Below are 23,850 nucleotides of genomic sequence, written 5' to 3' on the forward strand. Positions count from 1 at the left end.
TAGAAATGTCTGTTTTCTGAAGTCATTTTAAATCTTTTTCTAGTTAATGGTTACCTGTCCAGGGTAGTTAGCACTCTTTCCTTTGCAACAAGAAGCGACCCGCTGAACAAGGGCCTTTCTTCATGGAGTTTGCATGTGGTTTTCTCCAGGTTTACCGGTTTCCTCCTACAGTCCAAAAACATGCAATATGGGGGATTAGGCACATTAGACACTCAAAATTGACCATAGGTGTGAGAGTGTGTGGTTGTTTGTCTCTATGTGTCCCTGTGATGGACTGGCGGACTGCTACCCAGCTAAGATTGGCACAGCACCCCCACCACTACCCTCATATGGAGGATAAAGTGTTAGAAGATGGATGGATGGATGGTTACCTGTCCATTAGTCTGTCTGTCTCAGTTCAGCTGTCACATACTTGTCTCAAAGTGTCTTCACATTTAGGTCCACTAAGAGGAAAAGAAATTTGAATTTTGTGTGTGTGTTTTGTATATAATTTCCATTGCTGGGATTAAAGAAAATCCTTAGATTAAACCATGCCATGACCCATTTCTATGGAAGCCCATTTCTGCCAGAAAAAAAAAAGAGGTAAATTGATAATAAAAATGTCCTCAAAGTAAGTCGAAATTATGAGATAAAAAGTCGAAATTATAAGATAAGAAGTGTGCATGCACCTCAGCGGCAACATTTGTAATAGCCGCCTCGCCTCGCTGGCCTAACCACGCTCACAAAGTGCAATCTTAAATGAGGTAACAGGTGACTTTAGTTACATCGGATGATAGTTTCTCATAAATTCGACTTTTTTGTCTCATAATTATGACTTTTTATCTCATAATTTCTACTTTTATCTCATAATTATGACTTTTCATCTCATAATTTTGAGGATATTTTTATTACAAAGGCTCTTTTTTTCCTGGCAGAAATGGGCTTCCATACATTTCACTAATGACAAATATAAAAGGGTTTTTCATAAAATAGCTGGTAACTGTACACACTACAGCTGCATGTAAGTTGACAGATGACAAACACCAAACGAGCACTATTTGTCTACTCAGGCAACATAAAGTAGTATAAAAACCCCACCGTCTCACCTGTGGGACGCTGTAGCCTCTGCACTATTTGCGATGTGTTTTTGGTCTGCGCCGGCTTCTCTCTTCACACAACCTTGACAAATGATGTATGGTTTGAGAGGTGTACGTCTCCTGATACTATTTCAGCAAAAGCATTTCAGGATTCCCATATCACTAAAATAGCTGTTGGCACAGATTCGGTTCAGAGTTGTGGCGATGGTTCAAAAAGTGTTTTTCTGCACAGGAGGAGCTACTACGACTGGCATTTTAATGACTTTATACGTTGAAAGATTCCTCAACTATTTGTAGTAATAATGTAGATGAGTAGAAAATACAAAGTTATCAAAAGAAATAGAAATAGAAAAGTACTCAAAGTTATATATACAGTGTATTTTATGTTCAAAATAATCAGAAGTAATTGTGATATTTCCAACTTAGAGTCTTTTTGATAATTTTGATCCTTAACAATGCTGTTAATTTCAGACAGCTGTGGCATAAATCTGACGTTGGGTTATTGGGACATTAGGCATTGTTAAGCACTGTATATCTATGTGGTGCAAACATGTTGATTTTTGTACATCTGCAAAAACAGTCGACTCTGCAATAAATCAAATAAACCGAGCTACAGCAGTACGATGTCCTGTTAACGTCATTTGTCGAAGGTTGTATCCGTCGAGTGAATTTTGCCCATTCATGAGTTCACGTCTGAGATGAGATGGTGCTGTAATTTAGTTTCTTTACATTTAAACAACATCCTCGGGGCTCAGTGTAAGCACTTGTGTGTGGAGAATGTTAAGAGACCAGAGCGGCACACATGACCGTGGAGAGACCCGTGTTTGTGTGTTTGTGTGTTTATGTGTGTGTGTCCCTGTGGACTCCAGTGATCCGCGCGTGCGTGTGTACGAGCGCGAGAGCGACGGGAGGATTGCTGACTATGAATTTTTCCTCGTCTCAACTATTGATCTTTCCCTTCAATCACTTTACTAATCCTCGTGTGCGTGCGTGTTTGTGTAACTGTCTTTGCCAGGACCAAATTTCTAGTTTTGAAAGCACTTTTGTGAAGGTATTTCTGCAGCGTGTGGCGATTAAGAGCCTGTGTTGTGTGTCTCAATTTGTTCAAATCCATACTCACACCTGCTGTTTGGACGTTGGAGTGTATAAATCAATCACTCTTGACACTTGCGTGGCAGCATGTTGTGCATTGTAAGTACCGAGAGTGAGAGCGTGAAAACTTCAACGTATAAAACAACAGGCTGTTTTATCTGCCAGTGGTTTCATCTGGGATACTTAACAGAAAGAACGGGAATCAGAAAAGTGGTGTTGGTCTCAATTATGAGTTCACACCTTGCCGATCAAGCACGAATCTCTCTGTATTTCACAGTACAGCTGTGTTTAGAGCTTGTGTCGTCCGATGACAGTCTCACGCTGCACACAGGAAGTGATTTGTTTGATGTGAAGACAAATGAAGGCAAAGGCAACAATGAGCTTGAAATGCGAGACAACTGAAAACCTAAAGAGGCGCCCAACAAAATAACCAAAAACATTAGTTATTTACAGTTTGACTGGATAAATGCTTCTTCTTCTTTTTCCCGCCCGCCCCTGCTCTGCTGGTGTTTACACACAAACGCTCCCTCAGTCAGGTCTGATAGTATTGTTTGACGGAGCCCTTTTTCAGATGAAGGACACAGAATATAAATAATGTTATGCAGGACATTGTTTCTGTTCATGAAGAACGAACAGTGGCAGAATGATGACACCAGCAGCAACAAAAATCCCCACATGTTACACAGGGCAGCTTTAAGGTTTAAGGGGAAGATGTTTAAGGAAAGTCTTCTTTTTTTAATGTTTCAATGTGGAAATAAAACATGCACTGGGGCTGTTCCATTATGGAAAAAATAATAATCATGATTATTTGGGTCAAAATTGACTTGAACTAGAAATTAATGGAATATATTGCATTACAAAAGTGGCTTTTAATCTGAAAAATGCCTTTAAATAACTATAAATGATTGTACTGCATATTATATATATCTTTACTCACACTGCATGTTTAACCCAGGGATTCCACCGAATGCCTGCGTTTTATTTTCGCCAGATAACGAGCGGGACAGGAAGTCAAACACCCTTACCACTTTAAAAGAATTAGTTTCAGTATAAAAGCCCCCATTTTGTAATTTAGTTTTTATAATCCTTTGAGGCCATAATCGTAATTGAAACACAAGTTTTGATGAATCGCACAGCCTTATGTTGTATTCTCTTGAGCTAGACTCTTACCATAACCATAGAAGTGTGTTTTATTCTGCGAAATCTGATATGTGGCATATAAAAAAAAACAAATATTATCTGTTGATATTTTGATCCCTTGTCAAATATGTACAGTACACTAACAACATCTCTTCATTACATTAAATCCACGTCACAGTTATAGTATTTGCTGTTGCCAAGCAATTGGATATAAGTAATAAGTCATTTCTAAGGAGACGGATTGAACTCATATCTTTTACCAATCTATTAACCAGGATGTGCTGTGGTCCAGTTGGTCATGTTGACCCAGTCAACTCAGCCCTGAGCCGCTGAGCTCTCATCAACTCTTGAGGTCAGAACACACTTGAGTAACGTGGCAGTTAATGCATCACACACACGCAGGCACTTGACCACGCGCAGTAATTGAAAGTGGTTCCTGGAGGAGAGCGTTAGTGTTAGTGTTAGGTGTCGTCACTGAGGAAAGACAAACATTTATGACTCATTGACTTCCTCCCCGTCTCTCTCTCTCTCTCTCTCTCCCTGTAGCATGCAGTATAAATGAGTTTATGTAGGCCAGCTCCCACATGTCTCATTTTCTCTATAGGTGTCCACACGACTGCCTGTGTGGCAGCGACAGCAGCCTTCTTCTGCCATCTTAAACAACCTGTGCCTGTCATGCTGTATCAACATGACAGTCACAGACTTCATCTAACACCTGGAGCCCTAAAATAACCCTTTTGGGATTTGGCCTTTAAATGAAAATGTGAATAATGTATTATAAAAGTATCTTTAAGTGTGGGTTAGGGTTAGGGAAAGATAAGTTGAGTTAAACACCAAGAATGCAAAATAATACAGGGGGGGAAAAACACAACATTTGTGGCCCCAAAAACAAAATTGTGCCTACAAAATAGTATTTAATAATGATAATATCATTCCCATGAATCACCTTGAGAGTACGGCATTGCAATTTATTATTACCGAAAAAATTGTTCACAAAATTAAAATTTCTTGTGCACATTATACCTATTTCATGGCCACAAAATAGTTTTTTTCCTCTCATGTCATGTCTGACGATCTGTAAAATCTACATATACAGTGTTTTAAATTAAAAACAAACAAACAAACAACCTAACCTCAGATATGATACAGTTATAAACAATAACCAACACATTTTATTGTTTTTTTTGTTAGTTTTCACACGCCTACACTGGTTTCCCATTGTTTTCTTTTTAACTTCTTTTAATGAAGTTGCTGTTAGATTGACTGACCAATAAATATGTAATGATACATCCAGTAACAGTTGCAGTGACAACACATTAGCCTCAAACCAAAGAAAGTCTCAGCAAACAGCTTTACTGGGTCAGTTCATGTGAAACGTCTTGTCAATATTTAGTCAGTTTGTCTGATTTATTGCTGCATATTAGAGTCGGCTTGTTATTGCAGATGCAGCGAATGAACTGGCTGCTGTTAGCAGTGATAATATCTGACAGGCTGCGACAATAATGAGCCAAACAAATGGGAAAACATGACCTGATGTGTTGATGGTGATGTTACAGTACATATTGAATGTTATTTAAAAAATAACATTTCAGGGATGTTGCTTTTTCAAACATTACAGCTAGAAAAACAGAGTTAGGGGCTGGAGGAAGTGGTCAGGTGCAAGTACAGACTGTTGTGTCCTGCAGCCCTTTTGCAGATGTGCGACTTAAGTGTGAAGATTCATCGTCCAAGTTCCTGCAGTCGCAGCAACATGGACCTCGGGTCCTCATTAGCGTTCGTCGTGTGAGATAGTGTTCCCCAACAACGGCAACTTAAGTGTTCCATTTAAAGAGCTGTGAATCGTGACGGTGAAGTCCGACGGTGCCCAGGTGTGTGGGTGTGAAGCGTCTCACCCCTGACTGACTGGACTGGTTCGAGTTATGCCGTGTGATGCCCACGTTGCTGGCGACTGCATCGTGTTAAAACATTCACTTTCCAGAGCAGAGCGGCGTCGTGTCGTGGCCAGCTTTGACGTCAGCGCTTTGTCACAGACGCTGCCTCCTCGTTCTGATTTGGCTACCGAGGTTCTGCTTATGTGTTGCTGATGCTACATGGTGACAGTGTCAGGACTATGATGACAGAAGGATTTTAATTAACGGGGCAGTGGTTCTCCTACTTTTTATACTCTGTACCACCTGAGAAAATGTTGAGCTTTTCAAAGTAACACCATTATCACCGTTAAACATTAAAACACAGTGGTGTAAATAGGTCGAGCGCAGTCAGCTATACAGACTTTTCACTGGAGGCAGATTTATTCCCAATAAGATCATTTACTCTCTCTCTCTCTCTCTCTCTCTCATCCTCCTCTTCCTCACAAAATGATACTTCACACACTGGTATAGTGAAATTAGATTAGAATGGAGCAAGAGATAAGGTGATATATACACAGTAGAACAGTATTTCTGAGTACCCCAGTATACAAGTATTTATAATCAACTAAATCGTTACATTTCACTGATTGTAAATGAATAAACTGAGTATTTGTTCGATTTAGTAATTGTCCTAATTTTTTTAGTAATATCAAAACTGAATTTGCATTTATTTGTGTTTCCCCATATATCCAGACAGTAATGGAGCAATATAGAATATCCAGTGCATGTCACTTTAACCTTTAGCCTTTGATTTATTTTGGTATGTTTCATTTGACATAAATTACTTGTGATTTTTTAACCAAGAAATAACAAAATGATGATGAGAGGCAGGTGATTTAACGACGACTGCGTTGAGCTTTCACTGACTTTACAGTGTGTCCTCGGTTGTATCAGGAGGTTCTGACACACGACTAACTTGAGTGAGTGTGACATGCTCTCACTGATAACATGGCTGCCTGCAGGGACAGAAGAAGCTCTCTGTCAAACAACCCTTTTCAGTTGGAAACTCCTCACTCTCTTGGACCAAAGTCCACAGATAAAATCTGTTTGTGTTTTCTTTTTCCATGAGCACGCAGGGTTACAGTAGCTGCGGGTTGATTACTTTGCAGAGTGCAGATTATATGGCCTTGGAGTTATTGCCTGAAGACTGGATGATAAAAAATCTCAACACAACGTTTATTCATAGTTTTCTTTTTTGACATATTAAAACATCTTAGTTATGGTCAGAATGGACATCACATTTTTTGGGGGGGGATTTATACTAAGATCACATCGGTTTAATTTATTAATTTAAGATTTGATGTAGATGAAGGGCTGTGCAATTAATTAAAACTTGTGTTTCATCACGATCACTCAAACGATTACAGAAACAAAACAATCGAAACAAAACGGGGGGCTTTTATTCTGAAAATAACCCTTTTAATGTTGTAATGGTGTTCCGCTGGCATCAGTTAGTAAAGATATACACAATATTAAATAATGTATGGTTATTTTAAGGTCAATGCAAGAGGTCATGTCTAAATTTCATGTTCAAAGCTTTTTTTTTTAACGTGCAATTTTCTACGTCAATTTAGATTTTTTTTTCATAAACGAGCAGCCCTATGTAGATGCACCTTAAAGCTAGGGTAGGAGATCCTGGAAAGACAGTTGGAGCAGGCTACATTTTGAATTCAAAAGTGCAAGCCCCTTTTTTCGGACTTCCCTCTGAAACTCCGCCTCCAGAGCACAGGAACACGCAAGCATCGGTCGCTTTCGGTACTTTTCAGTGACACTAACCTTTTTGGATACTTGAAAAACACTTGGCAGCACTTTCTGGGCTTTCAGTTGTCGCCAGCGTTCAAACCCAGCCCCGATGTTCACCATGGTCTCGGATTGCTCTGCATCAGCCTTTTTCTTGGCAGCAGCTTTCCCAAAAAACCTCTTTCGCTTGCGACCAACACCTGTTGTTGGCACCTTCTCTGACATGACGTTGCTGCAACTGTCTCGTTGGATTTACCGAGCTAGCATAAGCTCTGGCGTTGTCTTCTGAGCATGTGCGATTAGTGCTGTATTAAGCAATACAGTAAAACATGCTCCAGAAAAGGATCTCATCCCGGATCTTGCCTGTCAATCCTACTCCACTCAAGACTTTTTATTTGAGACATTTCCTCACACGTGGTACCAAATTCAAACCTTGAACGTTAGACATTCAGCGCACAGACAAAACACCACCCAGCGGGGATCTGAAATGATTTGCATCCCCAATCCATTTTCCTCACCTGAGGAACTGGCTCAGCTCTGGCTGTATTAAGCTTGTCAAAATGGGGCTGTTAGCCAGAGCTTTTTTAATTAGTCTTTTATGGTAATTTTGAGCAATTGAGCGCCCCCCCACCCCCGTTACCATAGCAACCACTCACAGTGCAAATTTCACAGGCTGTTAAGGAAAGCTTTAGGGGTAAAACTGACTAAAGGGTGTTTAGGGTGCAAATGGAGGGTTGTCATGCAGAGAGAGAGGAACACCCAAAACCCTGCAAAGCCAGGTGTTTAAACCAGAAGTTACTACCTGGAGGTTGAGGGGTTGATTCCTTGACCTTGAGTTAAACAGTAAAGCTGAATTTCTTGCCCCCACACGTGAGAATATTGGCTGAAACGTAAAAGTTATCAATGCATAGATAAATATAGAGCACAGACGAATATGATCTGTTTTTCATTTGGAGAGAGCGGCTTATAGGGGGAGGGAAAATAGGGGACAGGAAGATGGAGGAGTGACGGAGGCAGCAGCAGGTGATAGATGGAGTGAACGCCTGAATAGAGATCCAGACAGTCATGCACAGCTATCAGCTGGCAGTTAAAAAGAAAGATTGACTTCCAGCCAGAGGGAAAGAGAAGGAGAGAGGGGGATGACAGAAAGATAGAGAGGTTGTTCCAGATAGCAGCAGGTCTTGCCGTGTGCACAGAGAGAGTTTTTCAGGTGAAGGTGAACTGTTCGCTCTCTTGCATTCAGGACTCGGTCTTCGTTATTATTATGTTGCAGAGAAAACTGGACACAGACAGTGTCACATATCGGAAAATAAATAACACATTTCGTGGCAGTAATCATAAGTGGATTATTTCGTCCAAGGTTTATATTGTTGTGATTAACTGCAGGGTTCAGGGACGAGGACAAATTCTGCTTAAGGTTTCGGTGAACGTCCACGTACTGGGAATATGGACTGTGCTTGTCATATTAGAGTTTATAAGTTGATACTGAGATGACAGGATAATACCCAAGTCTCTTTAATATTATTAACACCATCAGGGTTACTGATCAAATAGTCTGAGTCTGAGATTTTAAGAGAAACACTTTCTTACACAAATAATTGTGCTTTTTCCTTAAGTTACTATTCACAAGATTGCATTGTTGGTATTAATATGGTTTCAAATGAGTACTGTGTACTACTGAGTACAAGAGGTGCAATGCTTAATTAATGATTCGTCCTATATGTTTTTTTAGATCTTTTTTTTTTTCATTTTTGCTATAATCTACAACCTATATAAACAACAAGATCTCCAAATGTGTCCCTTTGTTTTACATTTAAAAAAAGCATCTTTTTACAAAACATTATGATAAACAAACAAACATAGGTGCAATTTACCATTTACACATGTTCATAACAACTTACAGACAAAGACATTTAGTCACACGTATCTGGAACTGAAAAATATAGTCTATCACGTTACGATTCGATTCACAAATCCATCCTGTGGGCTGGATGAGACCCTCGAGTGGGCCGGTTCGGGCCTGCGGGCCATATGTTTGACACCCCTGATCTACAGGTTTTCTGTGTATGAATGTATCTTACGACTGTGTTTGAGAGCTGTGCCCATAATCAGACTCTGCAGCTCACTGTTTTAGTTTCACAACTGTTCTGGTTCACTATCATAGCTCTCATCCCTGTCATTGTTCAAGATTCAAGATTCAAGAACTTTATTGTACACACGCACAAGCAGTTAGAGTAAAGAGGAATTTTTTCGTGCAGACCTAAAAGAGTCGTGGGGATAGGAGGGGTCTTTGTACAGGGGTAACATTATGCACCCAATACATAGCTTTATACATTATAACAATTTGTAGACAAGTAGCAAGGAAGCTGTAAATATGTAGAAAAGCTGTAAGTAAGTCAAAAGTAGCCAAAGTTGTAAAATTCTATGAATAAGTCGAAAGAAACATATTGTGACCAGTGGGCACTATAAAATCACTGTGTTATTGCACATAAGTCTATTTTATTCCACAAGAGTCTGATTTATTTCACACGGGTCTATGGAATTGTTGCACGTGAGTCCAGTTACATTTCATTTTACAGGGATTGTTCCCATCCAGGACTAAACAGGACTTTATATTGCAGTTTCCTCTCTATCTGCTTGATGTTTCTTTGAAATTGAAAAGACACAACTCAGGTTGGAATCCCACCTGATGTTGGAGAACCCCATCAGCTGACACCGGCCGTGTAAAGTCACGTGGATCAGACTAAAACTGTGTAGTATTGCTTCCAGGACAGAATGTTCACATTTAGGGCTTCCAGATATTAAATCAAATTAACCCAACACTATTAATAACAAGTGTTGCCTTGTTCTTAGCATGATCTATGAATAGTTCAACATATTCTAGGTCAACAGTTTGAAGCAGCAGTACATGATGCTGTATTAGTAGGCGTGTGTGTGTGTATGTGTGAGTCTTATTTCCGCTTCCCTCTCCTTCTGGCTCTGAGGGTTGGACGAGCTGTGGGGACACCAGCATGCCAAGGTGACCTCAAGTAAACAGCTACATACAAAAATACCCACTCGCTGACTGACACTAGCATTAGGAGTTGACGTGAAATCCGCTGTGGCAGTCGTGTGTGTTTAAAGGCTTACTCTTAATGTTACTGTGAAATATGAGTTGACATTGGTCTGGACAGTAAAGGAATCCCACCCCCTTCACTACACACACACACACACACATAAAACATAAACAAAAAAAAAGATTTACCACTTTATCCTCCACAATCTGATACCAGGTGACATAGGGCGGAAGGTGGGCTTCCCCCTCGACAGCTCACCAGTTCATCACAGAGACAATCAAGCATTCACTCTTACATCCAATTAATCTAACTCTGATTTTTGACACACACAGGCGGAAGTTCACAGAAATTAGGATTTGGACTGGTGACCTCCTTGCTGTGAGGCAACAGTGCAAGCCACTGTAGCACCGTGTAGCCCTAGCTTGGCCTCATCTTGGCCATTTCTGTCTTTTCTTGTTTGGTTTAGCACCAGTGCTTGACTGTATTTTCTATATTTTTCTTCCTATCTGGTCGTTTCTGCTTCCGCGTCCACTCACTCACTCTTCTTCTACCACTTTATCCTCCACATGAGGGTTTGTGGGGGGCGCTGGTGCCAATCCCAGACAACAGACAAACAGATGTCCAATCTGCCTAATCCCCAATCCCGCTGCATGTTTTTGGACTGTGGGAGGAAACTGGAGAACCCGGAGAAAACCCACGCACACATGGCGAGAACATGCAAAGGCCCTTGTTCTGACTGGGTCACAAACGTCTTGTTGCTGCAAAGGCAAGAGTTCTAACCTTCAGCTGAAATGAGTTCTGTCTCTTGAGGCTGGTAATGCCTGCACTGTGCACTAGCAGGCAGACATTAAAAGTTATTATTTGCATTTATCTTTCAGTACCAATGACTAGGAACAGAAAAGAGTCTGTGGAGATGTCCTGCCTCTCAGACGCAGGATTAGAATTTCCTCTCTCCAATGAATCAGCCTCCCGCGAGTTACCAACGCATATAGATGGAGACGCTCCCGTTGAGAGGAAACAAAAAGTGCTGCGCTCGATTTAAGATGGCTTCCCTTTCTGTCTCCTGGTGGGGGGGTGAGACAGAGGAAGAAAGAAGAGAGAGAAAGTTCAGCACAGAGACAGATGTAGGAGGAGCAGTGAGATCACTAATCTAATCAAATACCTAATCATCCAATCACATGGCAGCATCCAGATTCACTTCGGCATGTAGACATGGTCAAGACACCCTGCTGAAGTTCAAACCGAGCATCAGAAAGGGGGAGAAATGTGATTTAAGTGATTTGTTTCCCACCATAACAACTTGCAGTATAATATCCATACATTCATCAGATCTGTATGGTGCCAAATCACAACATGCATTATGTCAAGACACGCGACATTTAGATTTTGCGTGTAATGAGCTAACTAACTAATGAGCAAACACCAGGTGTCAGTGGAGAGACAAACAACCCCTCAATTTTAATGGCAAGAAATCTTTAGCAGAACCAGACTCAAAGATGTTCAGCCATGTGCCATGGCAGGTTGGGGTGAAAGGAAAAGGGGGGGGACAAAAAGGTAGACAGAAGAGTGTAAACAACAGAAGCAGATATACAGTTGACAGTTGCATTAATTTTAGTCAGGATACTTTGAAATTGGTTGTGAACACACACAGGGAAACAGTCATAGTTTTGTTTATTACAGAAAGAAATCACAGTGACGTTAGACACAAAACCACCGTCTGTGAAGCCAAAGGTTTGTCAGAGACTTTTCATTTACAATCATTTCAACCAAACAGCAGCAGACACTTAGATTTCGGAATCTGAAAACAACAAATATGAAACATTTTGCTTGGTAAAGGAGTCAGAAAAGGACTCAATTGTATTGTAAAATCCCTGTTTCTGTCTCTGTTGTCACTGTCTGGCGGCTTCATTATCTCTATTTTACTTTTTATACATTCCACTGTTGCTCTGTTTAACTTTTTTTGACTCTGTTGTTGATGTTACTATTTCTCACTGAATAACTTCTTTCAAGTTTTCTTGTGCTGAGTGAAAGCAGAAGAACTCCTGTCGTCTCAGTGTAGTTAACGGTCGTTTGGAGCGTTTGTGTAGTTGCTCACGAGCGTACTGTACCCGATCACTGCCACATTTCAGGTGCGGGTGAATTCTCAGCTGTTGTGGGTTTTGTTGTGTCAGTCAATTGTTATTTTTAGAGTAAGTCATGTAAGGGTCATTGACTTTTACAGACGTGCCACCTGGAGCCCAAGTGGCAGTAAATTGTGCAGAAAAAGAGAGTGTGAAAACCAATGTTGTTTTGTCCTTTACGTGGTAGATTCCCTCAGTTTGACCTCCAATCTTCTTTTTTTCTTTCTGACAGTGAGTAATACAGCCGTCAGACCTGGAGGTGGACAGTTGGGAAAACAAATCCCAGGCCCTGAGAGATTCTTTAATGAAAGCATGAAGCACACACTGATCATAGAAGTCACATACTTTTCATTATTTAAATTCACAGAATGCTGAATGTCTCTCCCTCCTGAAACAAGAGCTGTAATGTGATCAGATTACAGGCAATTACACAGCACTTCATATACAGTGTTCTTGTCAAACTACTGATATATACTACGACTTTTTGTATTTGCGATTTAATCTTCTGAGCTTTCTTTATCGGTCGATCTACGTTCGTACCCTCACTGATGGTCACAAGCTGTGGGTAGTGACCGAAATAACAAGATTGCACATAAAAGTGGCCGAAATGGGTTTCCTCTGCAGGGTGTCTGGGCTCAGAGTAGAACTGCTGCTCCTCTGCATGGAGGGAGCCAGATTAAGTGGCTCAGGCATCTGGATAGGATGCCCCCTGGACGCCTTCGTGGTGAGGTGTTCCGGGCATGTCCCACCGGGAGAAGACCCCAGGGAAGAGGAAGACCCAGGACTCGCCGGAGAGACTGTGCCTCCTGGCTGGCCTGGGAACACCTGGAAGTGCTGGACAAAGTGGTCTGGGAGAGGGAAGTCTGGCCTTCTCTGCTCAAGACTAGTGGTAGAAGATGGATGGATGGATGGACAGATGAGGTTCCAACACTGTGCTTTTCTATTATACAAAAAGCAACAGGGAATAATATTGCTTCTTAGCATGACAAGAGATTTTGTCATTGTTTTGCCTAATTTCTACATTTGTGTCTTTCAACAATAATCACTCATTGACGTGTTCTCAGTAAGCACACTGGTGAACTCAATGATGCAGCAGTCACATGCAGACATGCAGGTGAGCCAAACGTGTTATGTCGTTTTAAATGAGATGTGCGGCTTGAAGTTGGATGTCTGAGATTTAATTGGCTGTTGAGAGAAAACTCCTTTCATGACAAACTGAACATCCATTATTCAACTCCATGGCTGCTTTAGAGTCACTTAAAACCATTTAACTCCTTTTAGGAGATTATGTATTCTTCTGGCAGTAGCACCTGGCACCAGCATCTTACTGTAGACCAAACACAAAAATCATCAGCATCTGCCACACATCACACTCCGCTAATGCAATCCATGGATGTTACACCTCCCAATGGAAATAGTCAAAGCACAACTGATTAAAGTTATCCTGTTGCTTGTGTCTGAGACATTCGGTTGAATGTGCAAGTAAAATTCATATAGAGACTGCACTTATTGTACAGCAATATAGACTGTATGTAAAAAGTAGTTTGTGTGGTGAGGCCACCTCAGAAGTAAGAATATTTTGAATGGCCACCAGGAGGCAATTCCAAAGGTTGCAAAAAAAAGTCAATTTAAATAGAAGTCTTTGGGATGTCAGTCCACTTCTCAACTGATTTTAGCATGGCTAGCATTGTTGGCAAAGCCTTGGTGTGCTGTGTGTTGCCCATTGACAGTTTAGGGCAGGTGTGTTTACATCAGGCTCTAAATGCAGGGTGGATCAATGATTTCACAGGGAAGGACTCATTAGACCAGCTACCAAAACAAACAACAGGGAAGCTCAGATCACAACACACACACACACACACAAACAGAGAGAGAGATACGCTCCTCAGGATCTCTGCTTGACCTTATCTTCAAATAGAAAAAAGTCTAATCGTCTAATCCAGTAACACACTTTTGTGACGTTGCAACGACTCAGGCCTGTTGCTGTTTGTCACCAGGTTTCCATTAATGCAAATGATTACCTCCTTTTTTTTAAAAAATATGTTAAAGAAAACACTCAAAAGTGTTTCCACCCACTGCTGTGATGCTAACAATAACAGTTCACCAAAATAAGCACATAAGGTGGCACAAAATTCAGTCACCAAAGAAGAAGCAAAAGAATGTGTTGATACATCCCATTCATTTGAAATGCAGAGTCAACAGATTTCTAAGCGTCTTCCTTTGTTTGCTGAATCAGTTTTCTTTGCACTTATTTGCATTTACCTTTCATTGATACGGCATTTTTCAAGATTTTTCTCTAATTTTCCGTGTCTTTATTTAGGGTTTTTTTTATGTGCAGGTTGTGCATAAAAAGGCTGATGGAAACCCATCATTATGAATGGCTATGGTAACGTTTATAACATTTTAAATAATAGTCTGTAAATGCAAAAAAAAAAGATGCTTCAACACCATTACTTTTCCTCAAATAAAGTATAGTGTAATGTAGTGTAAATTGATATAAATTCTTAGAAACATGAATTAAAAAGGTGTCTGCATGTACCCAGATACACTTGTCAAGTAGAGCTGAAATGATTAATCGATGGATCGATTATTAATCGATTACTAATCGATTACTAAATTAATCAACAACTATTTTGATAATCGAGTAATTGGTTTGAAGCTTTTTTTCATGATTAAAACAAGATTTCCGATTGTTTCAGCTTCTTAAATGTGAATATTTTCATCATTTCTTTGCTCTGGATGACAAAGAAATCATTAAAAGTCAATCATTTTGGTTTGTGGACAAAACAAGACATTTGAGAACATCATCATTTCCAGGTTTGACGAACACCTGATATTTTATGGACCAAACGATTAATCGATTAATCGAGAAAATAATCAACAGATTAATCGATTACGAAAATAATCGTTATTTCATCTCTAAAGTAAAGTCTTGTGTATTTTATTGTATTTCATTTTTTTACAGTTTCATTGTATCACTACTGTTGCATCAGCCAAAAACGGCACACTTTCTTCTCGACTTCCAAGCCGTTGTTGTAGTAATGCTTAACCGCGCTTAGCACAAAGAGATTCATTCTCAGGGGAGGTTGCATTCAAACTGCGGTCTCTCTCGCTCACTTACTTACTTAAGATACTTTACTGAATTTGTCTGTAAATCTTTCATGAAACCAAATGTATTTTCAGCTGACAGCCGGTTAGAGCAATAGGACATTTGTAAGATTGTCATGTTCCCGTCCAAGAGCGAAAGAATAATACATTTAATTGTGTGTTTGAATGGATCTGCCGGTGCAGGAAACGGCAGTAAGTGTTTCTTGTTAATTAATGTAAAAGAAGACAGAACAAGCTGTTCCTGACTGCTAGTTAGTTAACTGTTTTCACACACACACACACAGAGGCAGACAGTTGTTTGGCAATATGGAGAATGACTGCACCAAGTTGTTCTGTTTTGTGGGAGTCCACATTTACCAGAAAGTACCAGAAATTTTCTTTTTCATTCATGTAGTGGCTGGTTTGTCCTTTTTGAGAAGCCCTCCTACCACTAGGCCTTTACATTCTGGGGTTAGCACTGCTGAGTGCAGCCTTCACAGCGTTCTATGAGACGACGTTCTATGTAATAGAAATGAAAAGATAAAAAGAAGAAGCTGCTCTAAAGCTCTTGCTCAGGTGCCATGACGGTGCCTAATATACCATAATCTATGTAAATCCTCGCCAAATGTGGAGCGGTCGCCCACTCAGTGCATCGTGTTCAGTTTTATGACAGAGAGCGAGCGAGAGAGAGAGAGACTATGCAAAAAATACACCCAGCTCCAGGGAGCCGGTCTCTATGGCAGTGGTTACTATGGTGATTGCAAGGCTGCACGTGAAGTGATGCCGGCCGGCCATGGGACCGCGGGGAATTCAGTGATTCTCACTGTAAGAGCTGCAGAATGCATACAGTACATACTCATGTTGACATGTTGACAACCAGAGGAAGTAAATGCATAAATGCTGATTTTTACTATCAAGGCCTTGTTATGTAAACCACCAATGTATATTTATAGACTCGTATCATATCGCAGCACCACCTACTACCACTCGACTTTTTTTAAATGTCCCCAGAATGAACTCTTAAGACACATTCAAAGGCATTTTATGGACGCCATGAAAGAAACATGTTGTTGTTAACCATTTTGAGGGGTTCTGATTAAGGATCTTGTTGATATGGCTCGTTTACTCATATACTGCACTTTACTTTACTGTATCTCTCTTTTCATTACCTCCTTTTAACTTTTATATTCTGTTTTGAGTTTTGTGAAAGTGTCTTGTTTCTTTAACTAGTTGTACGATCTATGCTGCTATCTTGACCAGGACTCCCTAGAAGAAGAGATCTTGTATCTCAATGAGACCGTCCTGGCAATGGGACCTTGAGGAGTACCCTTAACTCTCAAATCTGTCCTCTTAGATATAGATAATTACTTCTAGTTTTTTGTAGTACTTTGTATCTCTCTTAATCTAGCAGGGAGCAACCGTGTGACCACACAAGTTCGATTCTGATTTTGATTGTGATGAGACTTCCTCAGACAGTTGCACTGGAGCTTTGCCAGGATGAAGTACAGTTTTTAATATTTACACCTCTGTATGTAGTGCAATAAACAACATTCTCTTTATACACCTGCAGGGTGTATAAACACAGTTATCCAGGTATGTGTCACCACAGGGACTAATTAACAGTACTGTTACCTTTCAAAGTGTGTGTGTGTGTGTGTGTGTGTGTGTGTGTGTGTGTAGGTCATAAAAAGGTTCACCACTCATGTTTGTGTCTTTCAAGTCTTACTCATTGTACTGAATTATTTAAACGGGTGTCGGGAGCTTGCACATGGAGCGTCGCCTCTGCAGAGTCAGTCTGCTCTGTCATGCTGTTTCCATAGCAGCAGCGAGAGCCAACACAGCCAACCACGCTCACTTCCTAGTTTCACCCGATTGGTGCCGACCCACACTGACAGACCTATGTTTTCTCTCTTTCTTTTTCTTTTTTCCTTTTGTGCTCTGGCTCCACGGGAGTCTGGCCAGCAGTGGATAAACTCCAGTCTGTACATAACTGTACATTTATCCTGGCAGCTTTGACTTCAGCACTTGAAACAATAACTGCAGAAATGTCTGAGCAGCTCTACGTCCTCCTTTTGTGTATTTTTTGTGTCTGTATTTTCACTTTTTTCCAGTCCCTTGTCTGAGCTGTGAAGGTGACTGCACACAGTCAGCTTGTTTGATTGTGAGGGGTAACATCATCTCTCTGTCTCTCCCTCCTCTCTTGACAAAAAAAAAAAAGCTGTTATTTTTAGTCTTCTTTTAGCCTGTGCATATTTAAGATGTTACATCAGTAGACTGAGGGGCGTAATCAAGCAGCTGCGGTGTGAATATCTAATTTAAAAAAAAGAAAGGAACACACACGCACACATTCATTTATTATTTATCCGACTGTGTGCTCATATTTATGCCATTGATTTCCTTTAAGTGCTTTTATACTGGATCAATTTGGGTGTCTTACAAACTGCTCTTCTACTACTATTACTCCAAAAATGGGTGATCAGTAAAGATTGTATTATATTATATTGCTTTTTAAAGAGGTTCTAACAAGCGCTGATGTCTGGTCCTGTGTTGAGCGTCTGGTTAATGTGGCCAGACACTGACACTGGACGATCTGGCTCTTGGCTTTTGTGGTCATGGAATTTTCAGCCTTGTTGGTTTCATCTGAGCGTTAAGTCTGCGCAATAATGGCCATATTTGTTTGTCTTTTTTGTCCATAAAGATGCTTTTTTGTTTTATTTTCACACGGGAGTCCTTAAAAATCAGACAATTTATCATACTAGTTATCAATATAGACTGATTTTAAACTTTTTTTTGTGCTGTGTTTTGTGTGTCTGGTTGTGAGCTGCATAACTCACAAAGTAAATGACTTCTATGTATGTTGTATTTTGGGGGGATTGAGGTTATGGTCCATGAAACAAGTGATTTCATTTTGGAAATTGAGCAGCCTTGGCAGAAGTCTGTGCGCTCTGAGTGCTTTCTCTAGTTGAAACATGATTAATGTTCCACACATACAGTATGGACATCTGCTGTCACAGAGCATAGTTTCTGTTGTTCTGTGACAGCATCTTTGGTGTAGAGGATGTAACAGAGACCATACAGAGCAGGATGATGTCTCGGATGTGTCATATTTTGCTCCAGGCCTGAAAACAGTTGAGAATATTGAGCCTAAGGCAGCTCTACCTCTACTAATACTAACATGTGATAACGTTAGTGACAATATATTTCCATAACAGTGGCAAAAACAGCATCTCTTAAAATGCAGATGGAGAATGATCAAATATTATTGATTATCAATGAATTTATGAAACCTTAAGAGCACACACAGCAAGTAGTAGCAACTAGTTTTACTACAAACGCCACATTATTTACACTCAGTTATTTCTTTAGACTACACCATAGCTTTAATATATGTGTGGTGAAAGATAAAGCAAGATACTGTGAACTGGGTCAGTCTGGTAAGATTTTTCTCCATCACTACCTGACCCTGTGGAACAGAAATGCTCCTGCCCTCTTTTTCCCCTTTTTCGTCATCTATCTAATCTATGATTGTGCTGTTACTGCTGCTTGGTTTTATAACAAAATCAGATTTGCTTTGTTTGTGTGCTTTTAGATTCTGTAAAGTGCTTTTGAGTACCTTCTAAAATGATTTATCAACTCATATTCTAGTGTGATCCACTCTGCTGCCTTTGTTCAAACAACATACACTTGTAAAGGCAGAGAAACTGGTGTTAAAGCAATGACGGTGAAGGCTCGGCATTAGCACAGGCTCAATAAACATTTCATCACATACAAATACTGTATGTCACCATGACTGCTAATGAGTGTAAATTAGTCACATCACTCAAAGTAAAAGAAAGCAAATTATGTTTATCTGGAAGAGACCCATACAATTAAGAAAGTCATAAAAACATTTTTTATCCTTATCCTTTAGGCTTTATCCTGTTAAATGTGTTTAAATAAAGTATAAAAGAAGTAAATGTGTTCATGGGGCTCAGTTTTTGCAGTTTTTGCCCTTTATCCCTGTGCAGTGTCTCTGTGTTTTTTGATTTGACAAAGGGACAGCATGATTTGTGAATATTTTTGTTATCCTCTACATGTGGGTCATGGGGCTGCTGGTGCCAATCCCAGCTAAATCCTGCCCCATTACCCAGAACCAGTCTTGTTTAAAGTATCTCACCAGAAAATGACTTTGTTAAAAGTTGAAGTCACTTTTTATAAAATGTACTTATGTTTTAGAAGTAAAAGTATTAAAGGTATTAAAAAAAAGGGAGGAGTTAGGATTGAGTTGTCTTTCAACTGGAAGGCTGTGGCTTCAATTCCTGCCTTCGCTAGTCTATAATTAAGACCAGAACAACTCTATACTGTAAATGCAGACCATTACCAACTCTTCTTCATCTGATTTTATTTGGTAGTAACGAGTAACAAAGATAGTTAGAGGAAATGCAGAGTAAAAGTGGCTAGAAATACAAATAAAGTAAAAAATAAGTAAATTTTGTACTTAAGTACAACACCGCCCAGAACTAAACCAACCCTGTGTCACCGTTAGCTGGTAATACTGGGGTCCATGTTGAGAGTGTAATATAAACTGCCAGGTTTACACAAACACCAGACAAAGAGTGAAAAAAACAGCGCGCCTTGTTACACCTGCTTTGACTATGATTGTGGAGAAGGACGTATTGATTTTGTTTTTCAGCCATGTAGATAAACAGTCCTGGAGGACGTAAAGTCCATTTTTTTCTCTTTTTTAAAAAAATCAGATGTCACTGAGCATGCAACAAAGAACAGCAGATTATCAATATTCTCAAGATTCTATCATGTAGATTTATCTGTGCGGCCGGACACATGTGTGTGTGTGTGTGTGTGTTTCTGCACTGACAGATAAAGCTGCATGTCTTATCTCTGAATCTATGTTTCTGCTCTCTCCTCTTCATCACCCTTTTTGACTCCCACCTTTCTCATTATGCCACTCTTAATGTCACTCCACGTTTCCCTGTCCACATTCCAAATGGATGCATCTCATCCGCATCACTGAGGAACAATCAGAGTAAAGTTAAGTCATTGTTCTGTGTTTAAAAAAAAAAAGGGGCCAACAACGTTTTTCATTTATCATCTCGTAGTGTTCGGTGTCTGACATGATGAAGCCAAACGATAGATCCTCACTCAAGGATTTAAATACCCATGTTTGGCCCATTTATGCCATTCAGCTGCTAGCTATTTAAACAGAGTTGTGTAACAGGGTGATGGAGTGATGTTGTCACAGAATTACAAAGGATTTAGTCTAATTATATTGCTCCGGCTTTTTGTGTGCGAGTGCCTCATCCTGCAGGGAGATGGATGTTTCACCACGTGCCCTTGGTTTTTATGCCAGTCTGACAAAGAAAAACAAGAAGCCACAGAGTTTTTATCATGATTTAGGTTGAATATTAACCCTGCCTTAAAGGACATGTAGGACAGGGACACAGCATAGTGGTGGGGGCACAGTTGGGTAGTGGTGGTGCCTCACAGCAAGAAGGTGCTGGGTTTGAGTCCCAGTTTGGGACATTTTTGTGTGGAGTTTGTGTCCGTGTTGGTTTCGTCCAGGCTCTCCGGTTTCCTCCTACCATCAAAACATGCATGAATGTTAGAATGTTAGACACATGCAGTCAGGTTGGTTCCTCGCGGCAGCGCGCTGAGTCAACCCTCCAACTGACCTCACAATTCCGGTTATATAATGACAATAAAGATGCTTTCCTTCCATGCCTCTCATTAAAGAAATCATAGAGACAAGGAGGATTCTTATAATGATGTCAATTCCCAAAAAAAGGTGACATTTAGATGCAACTGACTAAACTCTGAGTTATATATGCACATCTTCATATTGCTTGTTTTTCTCATGTTTTTGAAAGCTAAAAATACGAAGAGGTAAAATGTGTTAAAAAAAAAGTGTAATTTAAGTAACGATAATTAAGATTTTCTCATTTTAATGCAAGGGTGAGAACATAGAGCAGCTTTTGTTAATCATGTGGTAAAGCTTTTGCACATTTCAAATCTAATCCACGATGAATATTGACCTTAAGCTTACGTGAATGATTTGAAATTGAGATTTCAACAGACGTCCTTCACTGATAAATAAGTATTCACTCCGATGAGCAGCCATTATAAAGAGGCGCGATATCAGTAGTGTTAATGTCAATATGAATTCATAAACCGTACAGCAAAGACTGTACTGTTTATGCAAGGCGCTGTGAGTGCAAGGACACCTATATATCGTATATGTCATGTAAGTTATGTCATAGTCGTAAGAAGTAGGATGGCTGTGCAAGAATGTGTGAATTTTACATGATTTGTAAAACATTTTCATGTGGGGTGAAAAAGTCAGGTTTCTTTCATCGCTTCACACAAACTTTAACGATGCAGCTCGAGAAAGATTTAAGGACAACCGCACACGCGTGATGTTTAACAGTAGTTTCATAGTCGCAGTCGTAGTTGAAATGAATCCCTCTACCTTTTCTTGTCCCCACAGTGCAGTGTCTGGAAATGACCACTAAGCGGAAGCTGATTGGCCGGCTGGTGCCGTGCCGTTGTTTCCGCGGTGAAGAGGAAGTGATCTCAGTGTTGGACTACTCCCACTGCAGCCTGCAGCAGGTCCCCAAAGAAATCTTTAGCTTTGAGAGGACTCTGGAGGAGCTCTATCTGGACGCCAACCAGATTGAGGAACTACCCAAGGTAACTTTGCACAACTCTAACAACACTTCTCTGTCATAACACATTCTTGGACATAACTTATAAATCCCTCTGAATAATCAGCTCTTGCTTAAAGGCATACGTCACTGTTGGAAAGATGAATGTGTATTAAAACTGGGTCATCTATGTAGTAGAAATGTGAAATAATATTTGAAGTGCCTTCTTGGCCGAGAAAGGTAGAAAAATTTTACTTTGGCTCATGTAGATGAACGACAACAACTCCCAGCATGCACTGCGCTCGCTGCCCCGCAAGAGTCTCGCTGTCTCAAGCTTCGAAGCAGACAGCGCTAGTTTTGTAAACCCACAAACCCCCATGAGGAACTGAATATATAATAAATATAAAAATTCAAAACAAAATACCTTATTTCTAGTTTTCACCGAAATGCAAGTCTTTTCCCTTGCAGCCATATCAGTTTGATATTGTCAATTACATTGCCAGTTAGCATAACTGTTAGCAAAGATGGCGGACACCGTGTTTACATTCTGGGAATGAAGTCTCGTCCCCCTATGGGTGAGTCTAAAAAGTGCAGAATTGGCGCTGTAGTTTCAAACCTTGAACTGACGTTTGGAAAGTGGAAAACTGAGGGAGGGAGGCACAAAAGAAAAATACTACTGCTATTCTAGCAATTCAAAGCCACATGCAAATCGGTGAAGTATTGCTTTAATCTGACAATTTAGTGCGTTCGGTATTTTTATGGAATCTGAAAATAAACTTTTTTTTTGTTTTTTTAATAAGAACTCGTCCACCTTGAGTGTGAAGCTTCAACTTTCAGTTTTGAGCCAGTACACAGCAGGTCACATCGTAATCTCACCTCATTATGAGGCTGACCTGCTGATGAAGATCATGTGATGGGATTAAAAAATTGTCCCTCCTGAAGGTAAACATGTCTTTACTGCTGTTCCTAAGGTCACCAACTGGATTGGCTGGATTATTCATCGCATATACACTGTAAATATCACAAATATAAAAATCAAGGATGCAAGACTTGTTGCCAATATCCGATATTCGGCTATATCGGGAGTGCTTGGGTCGATAATCCATACTGATACCGATATATACATCTTTCCTCATTTCCTCGGGTGATTTAGTCTATTCTAGTTTCTTTTAGTGAAATCTCAAAATGTAGACAAAAAAAATAAGCATCAAAAATATAATAGCTGTAGAGGACGCTTGCATAAAAGTCAAGGAGGTATCAGTTTATAATGTCTCGTATCAGCGGATTTTGGCGTGTGTGCTGATATCCGTAATACATTTCAATGCCAAAATTCCAGCATTAAAACATAAGAGCAGTTGTGGTAAATTGATGTTGCACTGTTGTTACCAGACATCGCAGTTGTAGCTGAGCTCCAAAATAAGATTACATTTCCTACGTTGTTGATCCTCTGTTTCCTCCACCGGTGGATCAACAACTCCTGAGTACCACCATGTAGAAATCATTGATTTTCTCCAGTGTACAAAGCCACACTTTCCGTTTTCACTGGGAAAAGCTTTGTGAAGTCGGAATTTATTGTAAAACTCCTGTGCTACAGTAAGCTGCAGTAGTGTAAGAAAGATAAATTGGGCATAAGTCACGAAACGGGGGACAGTGGAGAAGGTTATTTTCCTGACAACTCCAGGGCAACGATGTGATGTCTAAGGATTTCAGAAAAACATCCATGTGAGCAGTAATGAGAAAAGAAAATATGTCAACCCAATATTTCAAGGAGAATGACAGGTTCTGTTTAAAGCAGGAATGTCTCATTTTATTAAGACCCTGTCCTAGTTTAAATGACAGAGATGTTGAATTGGATTTTCTAAATATAGCCTGCATGAGTGGAGACGGTCTAATGGGGCGGTGTTAGTGACAGGACTAACTTGCATTCAACTGATAAAAAAGAAAAAAGTGCTCAGCCTTGATATATGTGTGCCAAGATTATGTAAGAGCTA

General features: G+C 40.1%; 1 protein-coding gene across 12 annotated transcripts in view; it reads left to right on the plus strand.

Annotated features, from left to right (window-relative positions):
- lrrc7 (leucine rich repeat containing 7) overlaps nucleotides 1–23,850 on the plus strand; it is a 107,709-nt gene that overhangs the window by 44,744 nt on the left and 39,115 nt on the right. For all 12 annotated transcript variants that reach the window (XM_058638068.1, XM_058638070.1, XM_058638063.1 and 9 more), the window contains one exon: nucleotides 21,703–21,905. In XM_058638068.1, the coding sequence (XP_058494051.1) occupies nucleotides 21,717–21,905 (189 nt within the window). In that variant the 5' untranslated portion in view covers nucleotides 21,703–21,716. The remainder of the gene's footprint in view (nucleotides 1–21,702; nucleotides 21,906–23,850) is intronic.

This window comes from Solea solea, chromosome 9 (assembly GCF_958295425.1).
Source record: "Solea solea chromosome 9, fSolSol10.1, whole genome shotgun sequence".
In the NCBI taxonomy this organism is placed as follows: Eukaryota; Metazoa; Chordata; class Actinopteri; order Pleuronectiformes; family Soleidae; genus Solea; species Solea solea.